The following is a 25,748-nucleotide window of genomic DNA, read 5'->3' on the forward strand; positions in this document are numbered from 1 at the left end:
AATAAGAAGAGTGCCACGTGTCACATAAACTTTTTTATAAACGCCTTTTAATATATAGTATAGATTTTATTCTAAAATAAATGGTAAATCTCGTTTTTCATTGGTCGAACTTAATAGATGGCTGATATGACGCTCTAGTATCTCAGTAAAATATGTCCTCTTTAATATACGTAGTACGTATTACTGAATTAGATAATATTTTTCCATTTATTACTTTTCATGACCTTTTCAGCTTCTATGTTTGTTTCTTAGATCATGGCCACATACATTTTTGAAAAAAAAGTGAACAATATGCATTTAGTTTTCATTAAAATATTTAGAATAATCAAACATCTTCATTTTCACACAAAACATAGACACAATTACACAAACAGAAATATTTAAAAAACCATCATTACAATAAGCTCAATAACTTTGTCATTTATCTTGTTGTTGTCATAAACTTCCTCGTAATTCGTCTCTTTGTTACCATTAGTGTTGTAATCAGTGTTGTAAGAGACGTAATTCTTGTTGTTAATTTCTGCCTCAATGTCGTAGAAATATTTTCCATTATACATGAACCTTGTATCACTCATCCCTTGTTGTTTAAGCTCGCTCTTTTTCTTGTCGTAGTTATTCAAATTCTCATATTTGTTATCGTAGTGATTCTCATCCATGTTAATGTCGTAAAAAAAAGTTGTGGTGGCGGTGGTGGTGGTGGTGGTGGTGGTGGAATGGTGGTCTACGTCGGTCTCGTGACTGTAAAGGCCGTAATCAGCTTCAGTATTTTGAGGAATCGTGGGATGTTCATCTTGATGTTCTAAGGGTACAAAATCATCTTCCTTGCCGTTCAAGTAATTGGTTTTAGTGTTCGGCGTAGTGGTGGTGGTGGTGCTGGTGGTGGTGGTGGTGGAAGGGTGAACTAGGTCCGTATAATGGCCGTAAAGGCCGTAACCAGCTTCGGTGTTTTGAAGAATTGTGGGCTGTTCATCTTGATGTTCTAAGGGTACAAAATCATCTTCCTTGCCGTTCAAGTAATTGGTTTTAGTGTTTGGCGTGGTGGTGTTGGTGGTGCTGGTGGTGGTGGTGGTGGTGGTGGTGGTGGTAGAAGGGTGATCTAGGTCGGTATAATGGCCGTAAAGGCCGTAACCAGCTTTGGTGTTTTGAGGAATTGTGGGCTGTTCATAGTGATGTTCTAAGGGTACAAAATCATCTTCCTTGAGCTTTAGCGAGTCAACTACCTCTGCTTGAGCCTCCAAAGAGAAAGATGAACAGCCGTTTGATCCCTGTTCAAGTAATTGGTTTTAGTGTTTGGCGTGGTGGTGGTAGTGGTGGTGCTGGTGCTGGTGGTGGAAGGGTGATCTAGATCGGTATAATGGCCGTAAAGGTCGTAACCAGCTTCGGTGTTTTGAGGAATTGTGGGCTGTTCATCTTGATGTTCTAAGGGTACAAAATCATCTTCCTTGCTGTTCAAGTAATTTTTTTCGGTGTTTGCCGTGGCGGTAGCGGTGGTGGTAGTGGTGTCGTCTCGGTTTCGAGTAACCTTGCTAGAGAATTGCTCATTTCTAGCATATGTTTGGAGAGAGAAAATAAGGGTTGTAAGAAGGCAAAAGATGAACACAGATTTTAGAGAGAATTCCATTATAGACAAAATGTAAAAATGGGAAGTGAGAAGTGTTTAAGCAGCTTCATGGGTTTTTATAGAGCATTATTGATTCAATTTTTGGTGTATTTTTTCTTTTTGTTACAGTATTTTCTTCGTGTACAAGATTCCTTCTGAAGTTGTAGTTACTTTGACAAGTTTTTGGTGGTTGTAATTAATTAACTTGTAATTAGAGTTGTTGGTTTACTCCTTTAATTAACTAATCCTTGTAAAATATAATGCTTCTCACTTTGTGGTATAAAAGAAAGTGATATGAGAATTGATAATACCCAATTAATTAAAAAGGTGTTGAAAATTGAGCAGTCCACATAACAACTTTTTCAAAAAGGGCTAGCTAAAAATAGTCATCAGTTACAGTGGCATAATTATAGGACAGGGTTAGGGACAGTGAACTAGTGAAGTCTTCGTTAAGTTGAACTAAATTACAACATGAACTGATGAACACTCCTTTAATTAACCTTTTCGTTTTAGATATAATATCTTTATTTCTCCTTTAGATCCAAAATGATACTTTCTCTGTTCTTTTTTAGTTGACACGTGTTAACACGTTTGCAATATTTCAAACATTAATATCGTTAATTATACATAGGTAAAAATTAGAAAAGTTAATATTAATTATAAATCTATACAATGAAAGAATTATAAAAAGACCATACTTGACTAAATTTTTTCTAGTATAAATAACGGTTGATAGTCAAAGTAGATTATATGAACAATGAGCAAAAATCAAATTGTGCCGTATCAATAAGAACGTGGGTAAAATATCTACGCTTATCGACCCGCGACACACCCATGAGTTGTGTACTTGTGTGGTCTGATCCGTCAGACGGTATTTTCTAAAAGTTCTTATGAAAGGATTTTTTGAAAGTCAAGTGGCTTATGACCACATTTGACACATTCCAATACAACATTTTTTTTTTAATACCAGCACAGTATATGTCAGTACCATCAACACAAATGAATCGTATTGGTACAACAACACCACACGAATCAGTACGGATAAGAGTCATTTGCGTCCATTTTCAACACAAAACACTTTTGACATAGATTTCTTTATAACTATACGAAATACGAGTATGAAAAATGAAAAATACGAAGACCCAAAATGAATAAATGCTGGCAAAATCAACTTCCCTTTAATCAAACGTACGAATCATGTATAAAATGATTCAAATGATTCGCCTCTTCATCCCTCCTAAACCCTCAAAAACAGGTAAAGAAAGGAAAAACAAAACACTGTACAATTGATTACACACAGCCCCCTAATTCATCTATTTACATCCCAACATTTACTATATATTAGTCACAATAATCCCACAAACCCGAAAAACAACCATCTTCCACCATCATGTTTACCTTATACCTTATATCCAACCATCAAGCACATCCATCTATATCAGACGTCTCAAATGACAGTGCACTCAATTTACCAAAATTCTCATTGCGAAAAATAATCGCACCTTTTACAATTACAGCCCACGACAGCCCCGTTGTCCTGCTTCGCCCGGTCCGGGTCGGCCCGTTAAACCCTAGCAAGGCCCGCCTGAAGACCTAGCTAAAGGATATGCAATTGCAAAACATCAAGTATACCAATACCTAATAATACCGATCATTAACCGATCATTTAACGGATCAACCGTTGTGGCTAGATGAACCCCGTAAGCTATCTCCTGGTAATGTCCAGGACAACAGATGTCCAGAAGAGTCACCACTCAAAAGTTGTTTCAAATCAGTTGTCAGATGAAGTGCAGTAACAGAGTGTTTATGAGATTTGAGTACCTTATGAAGAAGCAATCTGTATTCTGGTGCTTTTGTGAGAGTTAATCCAGCTGTAACATTACCAGTTGTTTTGCTCTGTGCACTTTCCTTGTCAGTACAGTGAACCATTTTCCATACTTTTACGGCCCCACTCTGGTGGCCCGTTACGTACCAGTTCGTGTCCTGCCAATCGGACGACATCGAGCTTGCTACTGATAAAATGAAATCGGAAGGAAGCTGGGAAGTGTTGATTACTGCAAGGCAATCGCCATTGATGCTCCAAATTGCAAGCAAAATCCCGGCTGCGGTTATTATTTCGCCTGTTAGGTCATTGACGTAGACTGCTGAGACGGGTGACGGGAATTCCGGAAGTTGCCTTACGAAAGCTAACGAGCTCAGGTCCCACAGAATAACAGTGCAGTCGTCTGAACCACTAACAACCAACATATAAGGCTGGCTCACGTAAAGGCACGACACCTTGGATGAGTGAGCACAGAGTGCCTTTTCTAGTTGCAAGCGGCGGACCCCGCGAGGGCTGTCCTTGTGAATTCTCCAAACTGAAACTAACCCATCATCAGCCCCAGTAACCACGGTTTGACCGTCTTGGCTCGCACCGACACATTGAATTTGGTTTCCTCCGTGAAGATTTTCATGCGTTGATAAGAGTTTATCTTGATCGTAGCTCATAAATCTCAAGCTACGGTCGGGGAAACCCCACGCTACGTATTTAGCGTACGTTCGTGGTTTAAGCACGTGGTTTGCTCCAGCTACAAGGATTTTGTCATTGATGGTGACGATTTGAGAAATGGAGGATGAGGTCTTTCGAACATCGTGAGGAACGAGATTGAGAGAGTATTTCAGAGGATGAGGCGGCTTTCTGTCAACCTTTCTCTTCACATGGGGTTTTTGGAAGAGTTGCTTCGGAGTCTGTCCAAAGTGATTGATTTGTGCTAGAATTGAAGCTTTCATAGCGGGATCTGTGACAGAATCAATGTCCACACTCCCCTCATATGTGTAATGATAGAAAACGTTTGCAGCATCTTCAGCAGCCTATCAATTACACAAGAAAAATATATATTAAGAGAAACATATAGCTACTGCTAAAAGCAAAGAAGCAAACAGTAGAAGGAATGTACACTATGAAGTACAATCAACAAGAACAATGGAACCAAGAAATTAAGCATCGCATCAATCTGATTATTCCTTTTGAGATTATTGAGCATTAATTTATACATATCTTTGACATGTGCCAGAACATTATGCATTCACAGAGTGAAAAACCCATGTAAACATGATATTAAAAATGACCTCTTAACGTATTAAAACAATTGCTAACATCTTTAAGGTTATAAATATCACCAACCTTGCCTCGTTGCTTGTGCCCAAATATCAAGTCGATCCAGTGATGTAGATTTTCTGAAACATAATCACATTCAAGTGCTTCTCTATGCCTTCTGATGAATTCCCTGGAACTGCCTTTTGCCCATTGAGGTAAGACCACATCTCCGACCTGTTTGCCAACAACAGAAAACCATGAGTATCCAAACTCCAACTATATATTATGTCAATCAGGACAGGGTGTAGGTGCTGATATTTTGAACAGATTTGACCACATAAAAACTAACAGCATGCTCTAAAACCGAAGACGAACGAAACTGTAAAAAGATTTAAAAATATATTTAAGCGAACCTTTTCTCCTGACTGTTTCTCCCCTAGGTCAAGATTGAACTTATTCTCAATGAACTCAGGCATATAGAAGAATTCTGGTATCAATTCCTTAACATCAGATGTATTTCCCTTGCCAGCAGCACTACCCCATGTGTCCCGAATACTATTGAAAAGACGATCAGCATGATCAAATTGACCACCTTGCAGCTTTTGATTTTCAGTACTGAACGGAGGCAGGCGTACAAGATAGAAGAGAACTATTCCAGCACTGGAATAATGAGAACCATAATGAAATTTTGGAACCTCGGGATCATCCCAGCTCTCATACCTACGAGGTGAGTCAATAATTAAGATGAGAATAAATAGATAACTTAATAGGATATTATTTTCATAAATATACCAGTCCAAATACTCGAAATAGAAAAGTAATACTCCAGATAGAAAAATAATACACGAGAACAAACCTCTTCCTGAATTCCTCTTCACCTTCAGGCGTTTGACAGCCCATAGGTTTGTCAAGTTTGCGAAATGTGTTGGGATTTGACAAGTCTAGGTCTTCACTCTCATAATCAGCAAGAACCCATGGAAAGACGGGATATTGAGTAAGATCACTGTATCCACGTCCTGCCAAAGTATTCAGGTGCATCAGATACTGAAAATTGCTAATTTCCCCGTTTTGCCATCTCTTAGAAAAAGATTTAGCCATAAGCTTGAAAAGACGGCTGCCCTCGTTACTATCTTGTTTTGTTAATCCCGAAATGGTAGTATCCAACCTGTTGCAAAATTTTCAAGGTCTGTCAAATCATGCAGAAAAAAGGACACGTGGAGAAAGAGAGACTCGAACAAAGTTGTCATAAATTCGGATAAAGGTTACACACACACTATGTTATATTGTGTGATTATAAGTGCAAGACATAATGCAAGTGGACAAAAAGAAAATGAAAAAAAAAATGGTTTCCAAAATATTGAACATCGAAATGGAGAAAATAAAGCTCGGATTGGCAAGTTCGTCAGGAAAATTAATGTGTTTCAAAATTAAGTGCAATGAGTTCACGATGACTTAGCACAAAAGAAATTTTTGGTTAAGCACCAGAAGGTCTCTAAGCATATTAAAATAAAATGAACGTAGCACATAGCTATCATTGACGTACTCTCAAGTCTAAAGAGCCTCCTTTATGCATACTCTCAAGTCTAAACAGCCTCCTTTAGCATAAACTCCAAAGAGACAATGACCATAGAAAAGCGCAATGGGTTTAAGCCAAGAAGAGTTACTCTACCTGATTCAAGTACGTCTTATCAAAGGTAAAGAATTTAGCAGTAACAGGATGCAGCTAAGATGTCACATAACAATGTCCTATTAGATACCAATGAAATATGCATATAGGGCACAACGAAAGATTCCTAGCAGAATTGCTAATTTGTAAATATAGATCTACTTAAGACTGGGATGTTTTGACATCGCTTTTGACATGCGCCTTAGGAACATTTTTTATGTGTTTCCAATTGACATCATGTGCATTACCTAGCTTCAAGATTAAGTTTCTAGAAATGCAGCTTTTTCTTAACTGTTTCATGGTTCTTTTGTGTGGATTTGCAGTAGGGAGATGACTCTGTTTTCTTTAGCTTGGCGCATGTGTGGCTGAAGCTGAGCAGAACTATTTAAAATCCAACACATCCAATTTTTAGGAATTGGATACAGTTTCGAAAAATTTTGGATCTCCAAAAATATGAGGTATTTCACAAAATTAGAATCATGATTAAACCCTAACATGAGGTACTACCCCACTATTACTTAGCCCAATAAGAAATTCCTCCACCCAAGGCCCAATCCTAAAAACCATTTACCAGGCCATTTACCCTTCTCCGGTCTCCTTTTATTATTCTGTTTTCAGATCACACATCTCCACCCTATCTCCTTTTACTATTCCATTGTTCATTAACTACAGCTCTTCCTCCTATCTCCACCCTATCTCCTTTTACTATTCCATTGTTCATTAACTATACAGCTCTTCCTCCAATCTCCACCCTTTTAATTACCCATCTTCAGATTTTCTCCTTTTGTATAGACAAAAGTACAAATCTTCGAGGCCTTAACAATCAATCTCAATCTCCATCTTCCTCTTTCCCTGTCTCATAAATCCCACAAGTTCTCTGTCACTCTCTATACCTCCCTCATAATTTTCGCCAACTAAAGTCAAGCCACTATTGTCTTAACGACAACAGACACATCACAGAACGAGCAGTGACACCAACCATCGCCAAGCGACTCCAACAAAACCATGGCGCCAAACTACTCTCTCTTCTCCAAAATCTCCACTGTGGCGAAGAAAATATTAAAATCCAGCAGAGACAGATCTAGAAAAGCTTTTTTCCTTAGAATAACCTTTTCTTGGTTGTAAATTTACAGATCTGATAATTTTTAAGATCTATATACTCTAATCTCAAATTTTCTCTCTTCCAAGATCTTATATTTTTTTCATAGAATATCCTAGTAAACCTTACCAATTGTGTACATGACATATTTCAAGTTAGATACATTTTTATACTAGCAAATGCCTTAGTGACTGAAATAGAATTATAGAACTGTTGCTGTTGAGACTTCCAACTTTAAAAACAATAACTTTTAAATTTGCAAATGAAATTTATAAATAAAAATTGTGGGATTTCAGATATTTGATACTATTTCATCCCAAAAGAATGGATATCTGAAATTATCGGATCGGATACAGATATCAGAAATTGCAGATTTCAGATACAAAAAATCCAATCCAAATTCATATTCATATTTCTGATAAGATATCCGACCGGTGTTCAGCCCCAAGTTAGAGAGCATGGGAATTAGAATAACTAGGACCCACAGATCAGACATCACAAAAGCATTGGTTAATTTGTAGTTATATACATTCTCCCCTTTCTTTAAACCCAGAACAAAGCAACAAGTTTAGAACTTACATGCTATTTCTTGGCAGATTCATGGCAACCAGATTTTTGAAAACTTCCTCTCTCTCCTTCTTGTGGAACACCAGGAGGTCATTACATCCATCCATGCTAAATATCTCAATGGCAACCGGCCGCAGCTGGTAATCACGCTTCAATATTTCATGGACACTATCAAGCTTCCACATACGCCAGGGATGTGGTAACGTACCGCTCACACAGACTTTCTCCTTTCCCCAAGCACCTCCATTGTAAGCCCAAGCCCTCCCCCCTGCACAAGATTTGGCAGCTGCAGCCCATGAAGATGTCGATTTCGACTGAAAATCCATAAACATCGTATCCTTCTTCACTCCTAACGCCTGATCTATAACAGACAGTTCATCTTCAGAGTCTTTCTCACATATGCACCCAGATCCATCGATATAAAAGTTCTCAATGACATACAAGCAAAGTTCTCCAATCAAAAAGATACCATCGTGTTTGTCAAGACCAACAACTCTCTCACAATTATACCTGAACCGTATCTTCTCAAGTGGTTCTAAGTAAGGCCTAATGAGATATTCCCCATTGTCAAGTAACTCTTTATCTGACTTATCCTCTGTAACTCTGACATCGTCAGTTCTCATTGAAGACGACGCTGCTGCTGATTCCAATTGAGATCTTCCTTGCATGCTATCAGAAAGAGGGACAGATATGGCACTAGACCTTGTACCAAACTCAACTGCAGAATGAAGACTTGCCTCATTGACGCTGCTGGCACGATCATCCATCAATGCTGCTCTAGCAGAAGAAACTTCTCTAACATCATCAGAGTCTTTAACAGAAAACTCATCATATAGCTCACCATCTAAACTCAATTGCTGGGAACCATCCACTAAGAGTTGAGAGAAGGAACCTGAACCAGAGTCAGAAGCATCAAGACCATTCTCAAGTCTCTCTTTAGACTCTTTAGATAAGTCTCCCTTTCCAAAGTCAAACTGCCAATCTAACACATTCTGAATGGTATCAACTTTTAGTTTGCAACGTTCAAGCTTTTTCCGCATTCGGTACGGACCTTCAATGGGGCAAAGCTGCCACTCAGGCTCACCAGCCTCAGGAGTCTTACGCGTTGGAAATATCCCTCGCTCATGTACAAGCTGCTGAAGATGAGTTTGCCACTTACTCTCTGCATGGAGAACCCATCCATACTTATCCTGGCGTACAACACGCAATTCTGTTGACATAGCATCCCGAACAAGTTCAAGTGCGTATCTGCGTTCTGTTATCTGCTCCCCGTGCTTTATGTCCAACTTTGCCAACTCCTTTGATTTCTTGATCATTTCATTTCCACGATGATTCTCCATTGATTTTATTCTAATTCCTGGAAACTTAGAAGACCCTGCGATAGACTGCACCCACATAAGCCCAGCACCCTGCTCCAAAACTTTGTTGACAGTGTGTTGAGAGCTCTGAAGCCATTCAAAAAAACTTGGTAAGCTCCCGGTCAAAAGTTTGTCAAATCCTCCACGCAGTACATCCAGACGATTCGACTTTGATACAAGCAAGTCTTCAAAAGAAGCCCTACGGTGAACTAATAGATACTTCAAGATATCTATTGCCATATGCTTAGCATTTGGTCTTCGGTCATGAAGAAGTGATATCAGATTAACACAAAGACACGAGTTCAGTTCGGGATCTACATTACTTGGGGAGAAGATAATCCGTATATGAGCATCCAATAGTTGCAACACAGTGCAAATATTAATCCCTGTTTCTTCTTGCTGGGAGGTCAATGTTTGTCCCATCTCATTTGAGCTTGATATTCCTAACGAAGAAAGAAGATCATCTTCCCCAATAGTACCCAAAAATGATGGAAGAAAGCAATACAATATCATCCTATTTGTGTTCTTAAGAATAGAACTGATGTATGAATCTAGTTGCCTACTTCCTCTACCAATAGATAACAAGCCTTTTGCCACAGAATATGCTTCTTCAATTCGGCCGTCTTTGTTAGCCAATTGCAGCATCGATAGCAAGAACTCCAGTGTTCTCAAAACCCCAGTATATCTTGGAAAAGCACCCATGTAGACACGATCAACTATCATGCTACATAATACCTCTAAATTTGATGACCAGCGATTCTTATCCAACTTTTTTGAATTTTCCTCGTCATCGCGCAGAAGACGTCTTTCCAGGAAGTTCATCACTCTACTCAGGCAAAGACCCTGAAAAACTAGCACAGCTTCAGTGTCAGCATATATAGGGACACTCTCCAGAATGCGTTCCACCATCGGCACAGCTTTTATCTGCTCCGTCAGAACATCGGAAAGGACCTCAGCCAAACAATCTAAAACAGCAGTAGCACCAGCAGAGCATGGTCCTCCACCATATCCAGAATCATCAATTTCAAGCAAGAGCTTTGAACTTATCACAAAATATGTGTTCTCAGCAGATGGTCCTCGAGGACTGGTCTTCTTGTATGCAATTGAATCACTTTCACTTGTTGAGTTAGAAGATACCAAGGAAGCATTCACAGTTAAATGATGTTCAGATGTGAGTGCAACACCAGAGGACAGACCAGGTGTTTGTCCCAACTTGGAGCCAGATCTCTCAGATAGTATAGGAGAATTAGGCATTGCGAAAGAGGTGGAACTCTGAGAATCTGTTGGGATATTCGAATTAAGAGTGGATTTTGTACTCTGGACATTGACACCAATGATGCTAGATGGGGTCATGGATACCTTATCAGTGGCTTCGTCATCTAGGTTCTGAACAGCAGGGGGTTCATCGTGTGTCACTAAATTTAATTCTGGCTTTTTTAATGGAGCACTAAAAAAATCTTCGGGTTCGGCAGTTTTGCCATTCATTGGCAAAGGTGTATCTTCTGAGCTTGAGCTGACCTGTCCTTGGGGAAAGCTACCCCCACTTATAGATGTCTTTCCAGACTGATCTTGATCCTGTGGCAAACTAGTGAATGTATTATGAGAACTATTGGAATCTTCAAAGTCATTGGCGCTCTTCTCCTCTGTCTTAACAGAAAGTTCTCTTGCAAGTTTAACCGCATAAGAAGCCCTGAAAATACAAGCCACGTATCCTAATTCATGTGTAATCCTTTGAAGTTTAGAAATACAAAAAGAAAAATACTAAAGGCGTATCCTCCACATACACAATATCAATAAATGAAAAGGAAAGAGACAAAGCCTACCTCACACAGGAAAAATATAACTCAACACAGTTTTCAAGAAATCCTGCTTGCCTGCAAACACTAGCAAACGGAGGGCACATTTTTGCCAAATCAACCATAAACCTTAAGACTGATGTTGCAGAAGCAGGCGCTGAAGCTTCCCCACCCATCAAACGTGCAGCATATGTTTTATGCATTAAAGCTTCACCCTGAAGTTCCCCAATCATATCAGAATTTTCCTCTGCTAGTTCTGCAACAAGACTCGGACCAATCTGTGAAAGATTACCAGTTTGGTGGGCAAGCATTGATTGCATACTCAGCCGGTCAAATGTAGATTTTGCCATAGCAATGACAGATTCCAGAACTTCAACAAATTTTAACTCACTGCGATCCTCATCACTGGGCACAAGAGCATGGAAGTCCAGCATACGGACTTCTGGTAATCTGGGGTAAACTGGCTTGCCAAACATCAAGCAGAAAAGAATGTAATATATGTCCGGTGAATCATAGAAACTCGGCAGCACACGTGTCAGCCCTGGATATCCCCCACTTGTCTTAAATTTAAGAGCAAATGTCGGGGAAGATGTCAAACACACACCAAGAAGGGTCATAATCCAACGCATACTTGACGGGTGAACAGCCTCGTCGAGGAAATATGTAATTATTCTAGAAGACACCACCCTATGCCACTGCTCAAGCAACTCTTCAGATTTTATGGTAACTTGTAGATCTATAAGCATTTCCAGCAGCATATTACGCACAATAACATGCTTCCCCATTGGCTCTCGTACAACCACAGGGCGATTTGTCAGTTGAGGAGGATCAAATGTCATAATTACAAATCTTACCACATTTTCAAGTTCAGAAGCAAGAAACCCGTCTTCAAGAATTACTCCAAGCAATACAACCAACTTTTCCAAAACAGGCACCTCAACATCACCTCTCTGTAGGGTGACTAGCAGATGCTGCACAAGATTGATTCGTCGAAGAACAGTAAGATTATGATATCTGTACCAATGAATGGATACCAGATGCTCAAGAAAGTTTAGCAGTGCAATCTGTATAGAAACTTGAGCAGTCACCCAAAGTGTCCAGTCCAATAACACATGTTCAACCATATCAGCATTAGAAAGGACAATACAATTTGAATTCTCAGCAGGCATATCAGCTGTCTCGAGCTCCGATATATGACTAAACGTATCTTTCTGTGCAGAGAAATCATCCATGTCCCCATGAGATCCGAGTGAGGAAAATTCATCCCGGAACTTGGACAAATTAAGCTCCTCAAAGCTGGCCTCGGGAGCACTTGTTGCAGGAGATAAGCTAAAATGAGGAATCCCCAACTTCTTTGGTTCAGAAAATGAAGCCTCGCAAGCAGCAATCTTGAAAAAAATCTCCAGACAGTGCATGTCAAACAGTGACATTCTACGGTACAGAAATAGAGATAGCAAATGATACCCCCGGCAAGCTTGCATTTCTCTCACGTTTTGTGGATTTTGATGCAGAGCACATGAAAGTAGAGTCAGCGCCATGTGCAGCATATCCCTGCTTTCAGCAGCCTCAACCAAAGCAAGGACTGAAACCATGCCCCCAATTGGATGGATGATATCACCAATTACACAAGGCTTACAGACATAGATGTCACCTTGAAGACGTCCAAAACGTGGAATACCTGCCATATATATCAAAATAGAGGACAAATTAAGGCACCACTTTTAAACAAACAATCGACAAAAACAATGGAAGTATGGAACTGAAATTCGTAAAATGAGGCTGATTGGCATACCCCCTATTGGAGAAGCAGCAGCTGATGTAGGATCAACAAGATTGAGCAGTGATAGAGTCCCAGATGCTCGAAGAGGTTCCGTAGATGTTCCGTCAAATGCAAAAATTAGTTTTTTGCCTGACAGCTGCAGGGAAAGGTTTCCTAGACGTTCCAAATCCCAGACAATCCCACTTCCATCAGCCCTAGAGATGACTGGCTTGACAGAACTATCAGGCTTTTGTGTTGCTGCAGCTGTACTCACATCAGCCTCCAATGAATCTAGTATGGCCATGCTATCCCCACCACAAGCTTGATTGGGAACAAAGCGCAGAAGATCTGTATCTTGAAAAAGACCTCTATAACCTCGACCAAGAATGTACATGAAACATATACAGCCAGAGGTAAGCACTTCTTCGAAAAGATAGCAACTTCGTAGCTTCCACTGAAGATCACTAAGTCTTGTATGAGTGGCCGGTGTACCTATTGTTATTTGCAAAGGTTTCCCAACAGGAGATGGAGAATATCCAAGTTTCCCTGTGTATCTTAGTTTCCCATTAAGATATACATAGGCAATACTAGCTTGGAACAGACCAGCCAAAGCATTTGGTTTGCTATGAACCACTGCAAGATGATGCCATTGGCCTTCCTCTAAGTCGGAACCAGCAAATGATAGTGAGGATGAATTGCTTGTTGCTAGTGTAAGAACTCCATCCTCTTGGAGATAAAGCTCTGCATAAAATGTATTTCCACTATCTACAGTTCCAACAGAAAACAATCTCAAAACCTGTTGTTGCTGTCCAGAAGAGTTTAGCTTCCTAGGACCAACTTTGGATTCAGTCTCCTTCGCAGGTGACTTCAAGAAATTCTGATACTGAAACCAGCAAACAAAGGAATAACCAGCCACTGGAGGCCATGATCTTTCTCCAAGAGAGACTTGAATACAAGCATGACCCACTTTGCTCATGTCCATCTCAACAAAGGGGGCCAAAGAAACACTTGCTGAAGACATGTCCTCCATAAGTATTAACCTTTCCATCATGCCAACAAGACTATCACCTGATTTTTTTTTCCTCAACTGAAGAACATATCTGACAAGTAATCGAAGTTCTGATGTAGACAGCCTAGATATGAAAAACAAATGCATAAATAATCGGGAAAAGAATGCCAAACTGTAAAACGAGGTATAAAGTACCAAATATGAGACAAAATGCAAGATTCCTTACCTATATGCACCCAGAACTTCAACAATCCTCAAAGCATGTATAAGTAAGGGTGATGAGCCTTGAAGAAAGGGGTGAATCATCTCCAAAAGAAGCTCAACACAGCCTAATAGAACGTAGAAAATAACAAATTACAAAACTGTAAACATTATGACAAAAAAAAAAAAAAGATAAGTCAAAACAATTTATGATTCCTACCAACAGATGTAAGATTCTCCTGATTAAAAGGTCCAGCACGAGCAAGCTTTTCGATAAGCTCCAGAACCTCCAACTGAACTTTAGGAGTAAAAAGAAGCAACGACCGTAAAATTACTCTGACAGCACCAGCATTATACACTCTCTCCATTGCAGGATTGACAACACCAGAGGGAGTAGCCATAGGAAAACTAGATGATTCGACCTTACCACATGAAGGGGCAACCCCAGAAGGCAAGAAAGGGGAAATAACTATTTCAAGAGCAAGTTCCAACAGTAAATGTACAACTTGCCTCTCAAATTCTACACATAGTAATCCTGACTCACATAAGAGGTCAAAGAATGTATGTGAAGATACTATTAAGTGCAACTTTGTTCTATTGATGGGATTGTCAAAAACTGCAGCTGTCACAACACGCAATAAGTATGTGAGCACCTTAACAAAAACCATTAATTGAGACTGATCTGTCTGCTCTCCATCACTCTGGAAACTATGTAAAGTAGTCCATAACAGAGAGAACCCAGTTGCTTCACCAAACACTCTTTGAGCTGAATCATTAACACCCAAGATGCGCCACAGAGCACCAAAAATGTCACACTTGGCATCATCTTTCAACTTGTATTGAGATCCTGAAACACTAGTAACCATTCCACTTTTCATAACCTCTAGCAGCACTCCCAGTTCTTCAGCATGGGCCTGGTAACAGAAGTTCAGCATCATCAGAACACAATGTGGTCAAGAAGTTGCAGCAGAAACACAGAATGATTCATTAGCCCAATTCTGTTGCAACTTTCAAATATATACAAGCTCGAAAGGAAAATGACAGGGAAAAAACAGAAAAACAACAATGAAAAGATATCCTTCAACTGGATTCAACATATTTGTATCAGATGTAAAAATCACACAAACCTGAGTTAAGTCCTCCATAATCAAGCATGACAATGTTCGAAGCACCCCAGAACGATGAACATCAGAAACCAAAAGAGGGAGTACAACAGCCACACCATTGACCGATCGGAAGGAGGATTGATTAGCCTCTGCTTTCTTTAACAAAGAAACCATACAATCCCAAGCAACAGAGATAGTAACCTCAACTTCAAAAAGAAGGAACTTTCCTGAACCAGAATCCATAAGTTTAGGCGAAGTGATAATAGCATCTTTGCTGTCCAAATGTTTCTGGAAGCCACTTGGGCTGGATTTCTTCTCTGAGTGGTTTATTTCACCATCTTGCTGGTCAGGCCCTGACTGAAGCTTGTTGTGCTTCAAATCGTCTAACAAAACCTCAAGTACACCAACTTCTCGCAGGACTTTCTTATACTGCTGATCAAAAGATAGTAGCTTAACAAAGAAAGATAGAATTGTTTGCTTCAAATCAGATGTAATCGGTTGCTGTAGAAGACAGCAAAGTGACAGCAACTCCTGCTCAGGAATACAATTCACAACAGTGACAGCATATTCAAGGATCTTTAATATTATGTCTTGCAAAGCAGGTGGAAAGCCAGACATATTCAGGATGAAAAGTGGCACCGTTCGTAGTTGCTGACACAGTTGATAGTTCTCGATATGACTAGAGAATATCTTGAACATCCGATTTAACACTTCTGCTTGCAACTCTGTGCAGCCTGCCTTAAGAAATATATCCTGCAGCATCTGCACTGCTTCAAGGTCTTTTACTTTAGCATTTCCTTTCTCCCAAATTTCATCAGTAATCAGGTCAGAAGATGGCGTACGACTTCGACCATGGCCACCACCTTTAGCATGGGATGATTTAGAACTTCTTGAAGCAGCTGGTTCTGATGGGCCTGTCTGAGCTAAATTAACAAGAACGTCAAGCAACCTAGATAGTGCAGGAGAAAGATTTGAAATCCTTCCATCTCTGTCAATCACTTCCTGTTTTTTTGAATTTCCAATTGCAAGAGAGCCATCCACAAATGAACTCTCAGGGGAAGAATTGGAAAGCATAGCCTGATCTGACTGGTTTGGAGGCATGGAAGCCAGTGTTAGAGCAAACTGAACAAGGAAGTGATAACCATGTGCATTATGAATATCCTCCCGAAGTTTCACACCTCCAGCCTCTATAAGTCAATAAACATCATCAGAAAGCATATTTACATCAACCTTATGTTGTAGTACTAAAATGAAATTCTACACTAAGAGTAGCAAAAATAACAAATCAAAAGAGCATGTAGATTCCAAAGACAACATTAACATGCATATAAAGTAGCAGAATGCAAGAACAAAATGAAATTCTAGAAATCATGTACCAGGTCTATGTGAAAGCTCGATGCATTCCAGCAACAAATCCACAATGCCTATAGTGTAAGAAGGATCGCCAAAACGAGGATTGAAATCCTTAATGGCTATTAAAAGAGCTCTTATCTGCAATATGGAATATACAAAGCATAGATATACTATTAGAAATTTAGAATGACATTTAAATAATTAAATGAATCCTGAGACTTTCAAAGACGATGGTAGAGTAGAAGCAAAGAGAGAAAAAGCAACGCCAAACACTAAGTTAATCTAAACCAAACCAGAAAACATCCTGTCAGCCCTACTGTAAACAAACAATATCCTAAATACAAGTTCAGCCAGTGAGTTGACTTTGGTTGTTAGAGTTGTCAAATTGGACGCTACAAAACAAGTTTAAAGGTTGAAGTGTAGAGCAGGAAAAAACTGAATGGAGCATTGATTTGTTCTGTAGACAATAGGTCAGTAGGTAACAGTCAGAAAATTAATGTAGATAAGAAATGTACTCTCCTGACACGATTAGCACAGACAGGATTGAACTTTAAATGCCAGTTTTCTTTTGAAGGAGTTTATGCACATCATTCAGAGATTCAAAAGAGACATCACTAACTATCATACCAAATTTATATTACTAAAGTAGGAATGACAATGAGACCAACATACTAATGAACACAGCTTCATGGTCACAGGGAGACCCCTTCAATTAAGCAATTATCCTTAATGAACTGACTCATTAATCCATCAACAACATGGGTTCCATTAACATCTCGTTACAGCATCAAGTAACAAACACTGTAAAACCTTATTCAGTTCTTTTCTATAGCAACATATATCTCATCTGGAAGTTTATCAATTGCAATATTTCTAACTTTGGAGAATTTTGATACCCAAAATTACATTATTTCCCTTGCATTAATGTTGTTCTCTCTCTTCCTTTTACATAATCACATGGGTCAAGTGGTCCACCCCATCCCTTTTCCCTTTCCTACATTTGTGTGCCCAAGTGCCCAACCCATATGTTGCAATAGATAAAGAACGAAGGATGTATGTCATAAAAGTTATAAACCATACCAGGTGATGTTTCCGAATATACTTAGCCGTACTTCCATTGTCATTCACTAGAAGCAGACCAAGAATCTGCAAGGAGAAAATAAAATGAACCTCACCAGATAAGACTTCATAAATCCCGTTATGTGGCTATACAGGTAAATAAATGTGATCAGTTAAACAAAGGGGAAATAAAGTTAAGCCTAAACTTGCCTGCATTGCATGCCTGTGAAGCTGAATGGAGTGCAAGGGAACAAGACCATCTCTATACTGCATAAAAACAGCCAATGAGCCATTGACAACCATTTGAAAAAGTAACTGCAGTGAATCATCCTCAATCAAACTTTGAGCCGCACAAGGGTGGCTTGCTAAAGCCTTCATGATGTGCACAACACTTCCTTCAACCTGCAGTATCAAATGACATAGACATGTTCTAAGGTCTACATTGTTTTCATTTACAACCATAATTCTATTTACTTTTTCCCAAAACCAACAGACAGAATAAGATACAACAGGATCCCCCAAAGACTTCAATGCAGCAAGTGCACAATAAACCGATTTCTTTGCAAATATGGAGTAAGTCAAAAAACACATCAAAATTTTCCCAACGCTTCACATCCAAATCACGATGTATTCTTCAAAACAGCAGCCGAAGATAATTTAAATTTCCATGTTCCAAGTAGCAGATAAACAGTAAAAAAAACAGATAGAAAGGGATGTTGACAACATTAAGTCATTCACCACAAAACAAAGTTCACCAAAACTCATCATCCTTAAAAAAAATGCTCTTTTCAGTATCAATTACTTATCCACCCACTTCATTGCTTTTGCGAAACCATTTTATCAGAGTTCCACCAAAAATGTCTTTTATCTCCTTATTTATAACTTCCTCGGTTCCTTTTTGTTCGTTATTCCATTGTCATTTGTTTCCTTTTTGTTGGTTACACTTTTACTTTATTCTATTTTGGCAAATTTTATTCACAACTTACCCCTTCCTAAGCCACAAAAAGTCCGCACGGAAATGGAACTCTCTCTCTGTCTCTCTCCAACATCATTTTAACACAAACCCCACATGAAAGTCTCTATCTCCTCCTTTTTCTTACACAAACCCCACATGCAACACCCTCCCTCCTACGGTCCTACCTACCACAGTCTTTGTATCTACTATATGTGCAACAGTGTAACCAACAAGGAACAGAGGGAGTGAAATCTCTTCACCTCTTTTTTCTGAAGCACTTCTTTTTTCTTTGAACTTTTAAACTTAAGCATGACTAAATTTAGTACTTTAGTATTGGAGTTGTAAAGGGAAAAGGTGATATAGATAAAATGAGTACAAAATGTAAGATGGTGTAAATCTCCATAGGTTAGGGGTTGCATACTCCCTTCAATATATACCGGTACATAGTCCTTATGGAAACACAACATTAACAAGATAATACAGAATATATATTCACATATTATTATCTAGAATATTTCCTATTCCAACACAAAATACAGTAAATACTTTAAATAGCATACAACTAGTGCAGTGCTTAGTAAAGTGTATTCCTTTATAGAAGTAACCATGCCACTCACCTCCAGCTGACGAGTGCGAAGACCACCAGCCACTGCTAAGTAGTCCCTTGCTAATTGTTTATCATGATCAGAATCCTTGTGACCAATACTTCCTCCAGTGGAACCCAGGAGAGTATTTAAAATATGAATAAGACAGCAGAGGATTCCAGAATCAAGGAGAGATTGCTTATCAATTGGCTGTGAATATCAAATGGACAAGTCAGTAAATGAATCAAACATCAACTTTTTTATTATTGACAGCAATGCAAACAGACAATCATCGACACAGAAACCCAACAGCCTGCACATGCCCTATGGAAGCATAATAACTTGACACTGGATTATTCTGTTTGCTAGGTTTTAAAAAACACTTTCGATGCTATTTCCATTTAGATCCGACTCAGAAGCTTGACGAGGTATAGCACTCCGTAAGCATACAAAAGAAACATTCCATTGGATTTACCAATAAATATGAAAATAAAAAGCTGATATCATGAACAATACATTATGTTGAGAGTCTCATGAGCTCCTCGGACATTTGACTTGAGTAAAGACTACACATAACTCAGAAAGGTAATTAAGTAACTTCAGGCTTAGCCTGAAAGGTTCGAGGCTCAAAAAGGGTATCAACATTTCATCATTTGGACTCTCATTGATGATCTCCCACTTATACAGTGATACTATATTACTACACCAGCAGGTTTTACACCATGAGTTAGAGATGTTTCTACAATTTCTACGGAAGAGGAATCTGAAGATAAGGGGAAGGGGAAAGGGGAAAGGGGAAAGGGAGGTGAAAAGAGTATGGGATAAATTCTTCCTTGTTTGGATGTAAGGATTGAGAGAAAATGGAACAGCGCGAATCTATTTTCCTCTCCTCTATGGTGAACTTAAATATTTCCATCATTATCCTTCCCCTTCTCTTCCCTTCCCTCTTCTTCCCTCTCTTTCCCTTCCCTGGCTTCCCCCAGAATTCAAAAACGTAGTAAGAGGTGTAAGAGAACAATCTCCTACTACAATTCTTACAAAGAATTAGAAAATGGTCATGCTAACTAAGCCTTATTAACCTACACCCACCCATGGTGTTGGTCATAACTTTAAACCCTTTTTCTTCCCGTAATTGCAAAGCAGAGTGACTAACTATTTTTTGCAAGTTCACAAAATCGTTTTCCAATGCATAGAATCAAATATGTGGTCCATATATCCTTTCCTTCTTATTTTTTTGGGAGATTATGAACCAGTCTATGCCTTTGCAATTACTAAAACAGACTTGCACTATTATAATAGGGAAAGTAAGGCTACAAACAACCGTAACCCTCCCACAAGGTCCCGTGCTACTGAATAGTACTAAAGTTATCCCAATTTACACATCACTTTAACCAACCCCCCAAAGGTGCTTTTATGTACTACCAAACTCATTACAGAAAATGCTTAAAAAAGGTTTACAATCTACTACAAACTTACCCGTACATCGTCAAAGACAACCATAAAATATGTGAAAGGTGCAAAAGGGTGAGAATGGCATATCTAGTCGTAAACAGAGTAACACAATGCCATCAAGGAACATAATAAATCGAGGTAAAACTGTTTAGATAAAGGGTATGAGGAGTTGCTAGGTGTTGTTCAGAGAAAATAGAGATAATACTAATGAGTATTTAGGGTCATAAAACAATCAGCAGAAATGACAAAAACTGCACAACAACGACAAGGTGACCATTTAAAGCCAATTAAATCACACAAGTTAAACTAATCCCAGCCTAGGAGGGACAACAAAAATTAGGAGAACTAAAACATCTTGTTCCCACCAACAATATAAAGCATATTACAACAAATTGTACATCAAGAGGACAAGGCAGGAATTAAACTTTAATTTCATACAAGGATTGTAAAGCACATACCCCAGATATAAGAAGTTCAATTGCACTGAGAAGATTCGCACCAGGGCATATGCCATCCTACAAAATTGCAAAACAGATGAAATTGCATTACAGCGCAGAAAATGAGTGATAGCAGACCCACAACTATATGCATCGTACGAAAGCCAAACCTTTGTGACCTCTGCAAAAAATCGTAATACTTCCTCTACAACTAATGATCTCGCCTTGTTGCTGATCTTTAATTTTTCAATGTCTGTAACAAAAGCCCGTCCTACAACGAAAGAGAAGATATGTGTTTCAACTAACCTGTGAAAATCATCAGAAAATCAAAATTAGTAAAAGAGAGCTTGTCACAAGTTCAGCGGAGAAAGGAAAATACTTGGGGTGGGGGGGGGGGGGTCAAAAGTATATGCAGTGTACATAAGATGTAGACTAAAATAACCAAAAAAACAAAAGAGTAAACAGATAATGAGAGAGAAGTAAGGTACACCATACATAGTAACTAATTGTGCTACATCAGCAAGCTGCTTCGCTAATTTACAGAATGCATCAACAGCCATGTTCAAGGCCGTTTCCTTTTCCTACAAGACAAACAACATGTAAGCATATTTATCTACGAGATAAATAACAAGTAACCACGTAAGTATATGTATCTACTTTAAAAGATGACAGTATCAAGAGTGATACGGAAGCCATTATAAAACATAAGATACCTTCTCCGAACTTGAAGAGCGAAACTCTTCCCAGAACCTCTTGAAGTCCTGCTCAAGCTCATGTCTATCCCTGAAAATGTAACAGGAAATTACGCATTAGTCTGAATTATTATATCAATATATGTACATCCCAGTATACCAAAGTAAAAATTTCAGCTTCTAAAGAAGTAATTACAATTCTTTCTCCTTTACGTTCTTTCTCGATTTATTTGAATTTAATCATCTTTTCTTCTTATCTTTTTGGATAGTTCAAAATTGTGTTTTTCTTGCAGGACAGTTGGAAACATTCAGCTAGTCAACACACAAACTGGACAACAAAACTAATAGATCAAAAAATACAAAATGAACGCTATAGTTTAGGACTCCATCGCACACTTTTTGAACAAAAGAAATATGCTAAAAGCTTACAATTTTCAAGTCCTAAAGATGAAGCCAAGATTTCAAAAGTATCCACACCCAATACTAACTATTTTAAATATTATAATGATAATAATAATATAACAATATTAAAGAAGAAGAAGTTCCAAGCACAATTCACACTGCAAACTGCACACTGATCAGCACCAGCACCAACACAATACAGACTTTGTTCTCTCTACCTTCATAACCTAAGCCAATTACATGCATTAAACTAGCAATAAAAAATGGAAGGGGGCCAAAAGGGCAAGCAAGAACTATCCAGAAACAACCGACTTCTGTGAGGAAAGTGAAAAAGTAAATTTGTAGTAAGAGATAAATGTAGAGGGTTCTTGATACTACCGCTTATAACTTTGAATTGAATCAATCAACCTGCCCCATTTACATGTAGCTCTGTTATTCATTACATGTTTTAATAAGTTAAGGCTGAGAATAAGGTTCTCAACTTTTTGCAACCCATTTAGCTACCAAACAGCCAAATGAAAGAAAACGTTTCGTCTTCCACTTCCAATTGAAGGGAATCATGTTCCAAACAACTAAATTCGACCACTTTATACCTATAAACAATGAAGGGCATTCACAGAGGCAGCAGATGTTGGCATACAAGGCCATTAGCCTATTTATTCCTGAAGCATTCAGAAACTAAGATCCAATGGCTTCAACAATTCATCGATGTTGCTAGCTATTAACAGTCAGATCCTCAAGAAAAGAAGCTTCTACTCATGGACATCCAAGTGACAAAACAAAAAATCAACCTCTAATCCAAGTCAGCAAAAGAAGGAACTTGAATACCAAACAATAAAAATGATATATTGAACTACAAGGACTTGTAAGCGAAATCCAATGTTCATTTTGCAACAGCTCCATCCCGATGCTTAACCCCAACACTTCCTGATCAAAAAGCTCAAATTTCCTACGCTGTATGTGTTTATGCATGTGCACAAGCTCTCCCCAAACTTCGACGGAGCTATTTGAAATAACAACAAAACAAGAAACCTAACAATGTCTTGAGCATTATAACAGTCAATGCCAAAATAAAATCGATCAATAGAAACATTTTCCTCCTCAATGCTCCTTTTATCTTGCCTCTAAAAATAATTATACGCTTGATTGGACAGATACCTAATCCCCATTCTATAAATTCATAACATACCATACCAAAATCAAGACAACAGAACGTCCACCAAATTGTGACTCCTTCAAGCTCAATTCAACAATACCAACCTTAAAACGCCGGAAATTTCACCTAATTCAGCTTTCAACAACAGTCAACTCGTATTCAACCACGTGAAAAAATCATTAAAAATCGCAAAACTGCATTCATCTAATTAAAAAAAAAACCTTGAATGAAAATGATTATAATGGCCAAAAATAAACCTGATTTAGCTTCAACTACAATCAAACTCAAATTAATTACAGCATCGATAATATTTTACCAGACACAATTAAAATGATTAGTACCTTGAATTGGTGAGGTAAGCGCGGTGATAATCTGGTGTAGATAGAGAGGCAGCATTGTAATTATCATGAACGCCAGCTAAAGAAGAAAGAGAAACCGCCGAAGACGACGACGATGACGGCGGCGAAGAAGACGGAAAAGATTGGTTGTTCTGCTGCTGAGTTAATCCAACCTTCTCTTTCAAGTCCTTAAGCAATGTTGTCCATTTCATCGTTTTCTTCTTCGTTCCTTGGAACATCCGACGACGCCGTTTCTCATCCGACGACCCGGAGTATTCCTCGCCGGTAGATCCGAACTCCTCCGATCAAATTAACCCGACGATCGATCTATTTCCAGCTCAAATTCAACAATTCCAACACCAAAACACAAAATCAAACATTCAATCGTGAAATGCACCTGTTCAAATGCAGAAATGCAGATCGCAATTTGCCAAAAAAAAAAAAAAAAAATTACTAGGGCTCAAATTTTTGGAATTCGGAGCTTGAGACAAAAAAAAAAAAGTTGAAATTTGAAATTATATTTCTCCCTTTTTCTTCGGGAAATTTATCTGCCCTAAATTTTTTGCTAGCAAAAATTCTGCAAATAACGCGTAGAACACTTTGAAATAGGGAAGAAAGATTTTCTTTGTTTTTGATATTTTTTTTTTTCTTTAATTTAATTTTTATTTCCTTTCTGGATTTTTTTTAATTTACTAAAAATAAATGAAATTACCTCTGTGTTTCTTTTGTTTTCTCTCTCTAAAACAAAATTTGGTTTCGTACTTTCGTCTATTTGCTGGTTCTTCTCCTCGTTTCGCGCTCTCCTCCTATAATGATATTGATATTAGTACTAATCTCATTTTATCTTCCTTATGACGTCATAAATTAAATCCAACGTCTAAGAAGGTATCCACGTGGAAGATAAAGATCAACGGCTTAGACGTGGTGACCTCTCAGTTAGCACTCTTTAATTTTTTTAGTAGTAGTATAGTGTAAGTAGTTAGGAGTAGTAATTAAGTTTCCTCTGCTTTTTTTGGAGGGAAATTGGCCTGCAGAAGCCTCTCATTAATAATTGAGGTGTTATTTTGTATTTAATAATTGATAAAAAATATACTTTACTCATATTCTTTTTTAAGGATGTTTGTTAACTTTGTTTTATTGTTTAGGTCCGATCAAGTATTACATAAGGTGTACAATAAATTTATAATACACCAACATAACTTTTACCCAATTTTCTCTAATTTTTATATTATTAAAAGAGAAGTTGATAGATAAATATTTTAAAGGGTTAAATGATTAATTTTATAAATTATTAGTGATTTTGAAGAATTTTTTTTATTAAAATGAAAAAATTTATTACTCCCTCCGTTTCTTTTTGTTGTATCCGTTTCCATTTTAAGCATTTCATATTGTTGTATCCATTTAGAATCTATTCTATTTTTGGACATACATTTTATCCTAAAATAACCTTACATTTCTATCTAATTACCAAAATACCTAAAGATTCTACCCATATTCCCACCTAATTTTCCCCACCCATAATATTTAATTCTTTTCCCTTCCCCATATACACACTCTCTCACCTCCTTTATCACCCATCATTATCACTCCTCTCTCTTATCTTATTTCTTTATTATTTTCTCACTCCTTTATTTATTATAATCTCGTACACCCAATCATTACACTTATACCCATACAAACCAATATTTCAATTTTCTTAAAAACCACACCAGATTCCAAATGGATACATCAAAAAGAAATGGAGGGAGTACTAAAATTAGAAAAAATTTACATATATAAGGGTAATTTTTAAACATTTTACATTAACTTTAACTTCGGTGTGCAATATTTATCGTAAATCCCATGTAAATATGAATTTGTGGGACGAAATAGCCTACAAAATTGAATGTCTAAAGGAAGACCGTTAGTCGGTTTAGTTAGTTCTAATGGGATAATGTCGTCTTCTGATCCAAAGTGGTTTTTGAGAATATAAATAAATGTTGTGTGTTGTAATACCATATACAACATTTTTCCGAATTTAATATGAAGTATCTATTACGTAAGCTCTGTATAATTAGAATGATATTATTTGTAGTATTAAATG

General features: G+C 38.0%; 2 protein-coding genes across 4 annotated transcripts; both read right to left on the bottom strand.

The window, feature by feature from the left end:
• Nucleotides 1-245: 245 nt before the first annotated feature.
• On the bottom strand, nt 246-1,621 carry LOC130460791 (uncharacterized). The gene is made up of 2 exons (XM_056828343.1): nt 1,375-1,621; nt 246-1,279 (listed from the first exon to the last, which is right to left on the bottom strand). Exons 1-2 carry the CDS (start codon nt 1,619-1,621, stop codon nt 381-383), a joined length of 1,146 nt encoding a protein of 381 aa, XP_056684321.1. The 3' UTR covers nt 246-380.
• A 1,127-nt stretch (nt 1,622-2,748) lies between these two features.
• On the bottom strand, nt 2,749-24,471 carry LOC110783542 (protein SPIRRIG). Of its 3 annotated transcripts, none has more exons than XM_021987897.2 (20): nt 24,378-24,471; nt 23,669-23,992; nt 21,791-21,860; nt 21,573-21,658; nt 21,248-21,383; nt 21,099-21,155; nt 19,222-19,398; nt 17,860-18,051; nt 17,671-17,736; nt 16,614-16,728; nt 15,259-16,424; nt 14,352-15,045; nt 14,157-14,259; nt 12,955-14,054; nt 11,190-12,840; nt 8,021-11,056; nt 5,533-5,841; nt 5,090-5,396; nt 4,764-4,910; nt 2,749-4,450 (listed from the first exon to the last, which is right to left on the bottom strand). In XM_021987897.2, exons 2-20 carry the CDS (start codon nt 23,902-23,904, stop codon nt 3,275-3,277), a joined length of 10,824 nt encoding a protein of 3,607 aa, XP_021843589.1. In that variant the 5' UTR covers nt 23,905-23,992; nt 24,378-24,471; the 3' UTR covers nt 2,749-3,274. The 3 variants fall into 3 exon arrangements, with proteins under 3 accessions (XP_021843589.1, XP_056686308.1, XP_021843584.1); XM_056830330.1 differs by having other exon boundaries at nt 23,669-24,062; nt 24,378-24,446; XM_021987892.2 differs by lacking the exon at nt 24,378-24,471 and having other exon boundaries at nt 23,669-24,377.
• Between the last annotated feature and the right edge of the window lie 1,277 nt (nt 24,472-25,748).

The sequence above is a fragment of the Spinacia oleracea genome, chromosome 5, assembly GCF_020520425.1.
Source record: "Spinacia oleracea cultivar Varoflay chromosome 5, BTI_SOV_V1, whole genome shotgun sequence".
Lineage (NCBI taxonomy): Eukaryota > Viridiplantae > Streptophyta > Magnoliopsida > Caryophyllales > Amaranthaceae > Spinacia > Spinacia oleracea.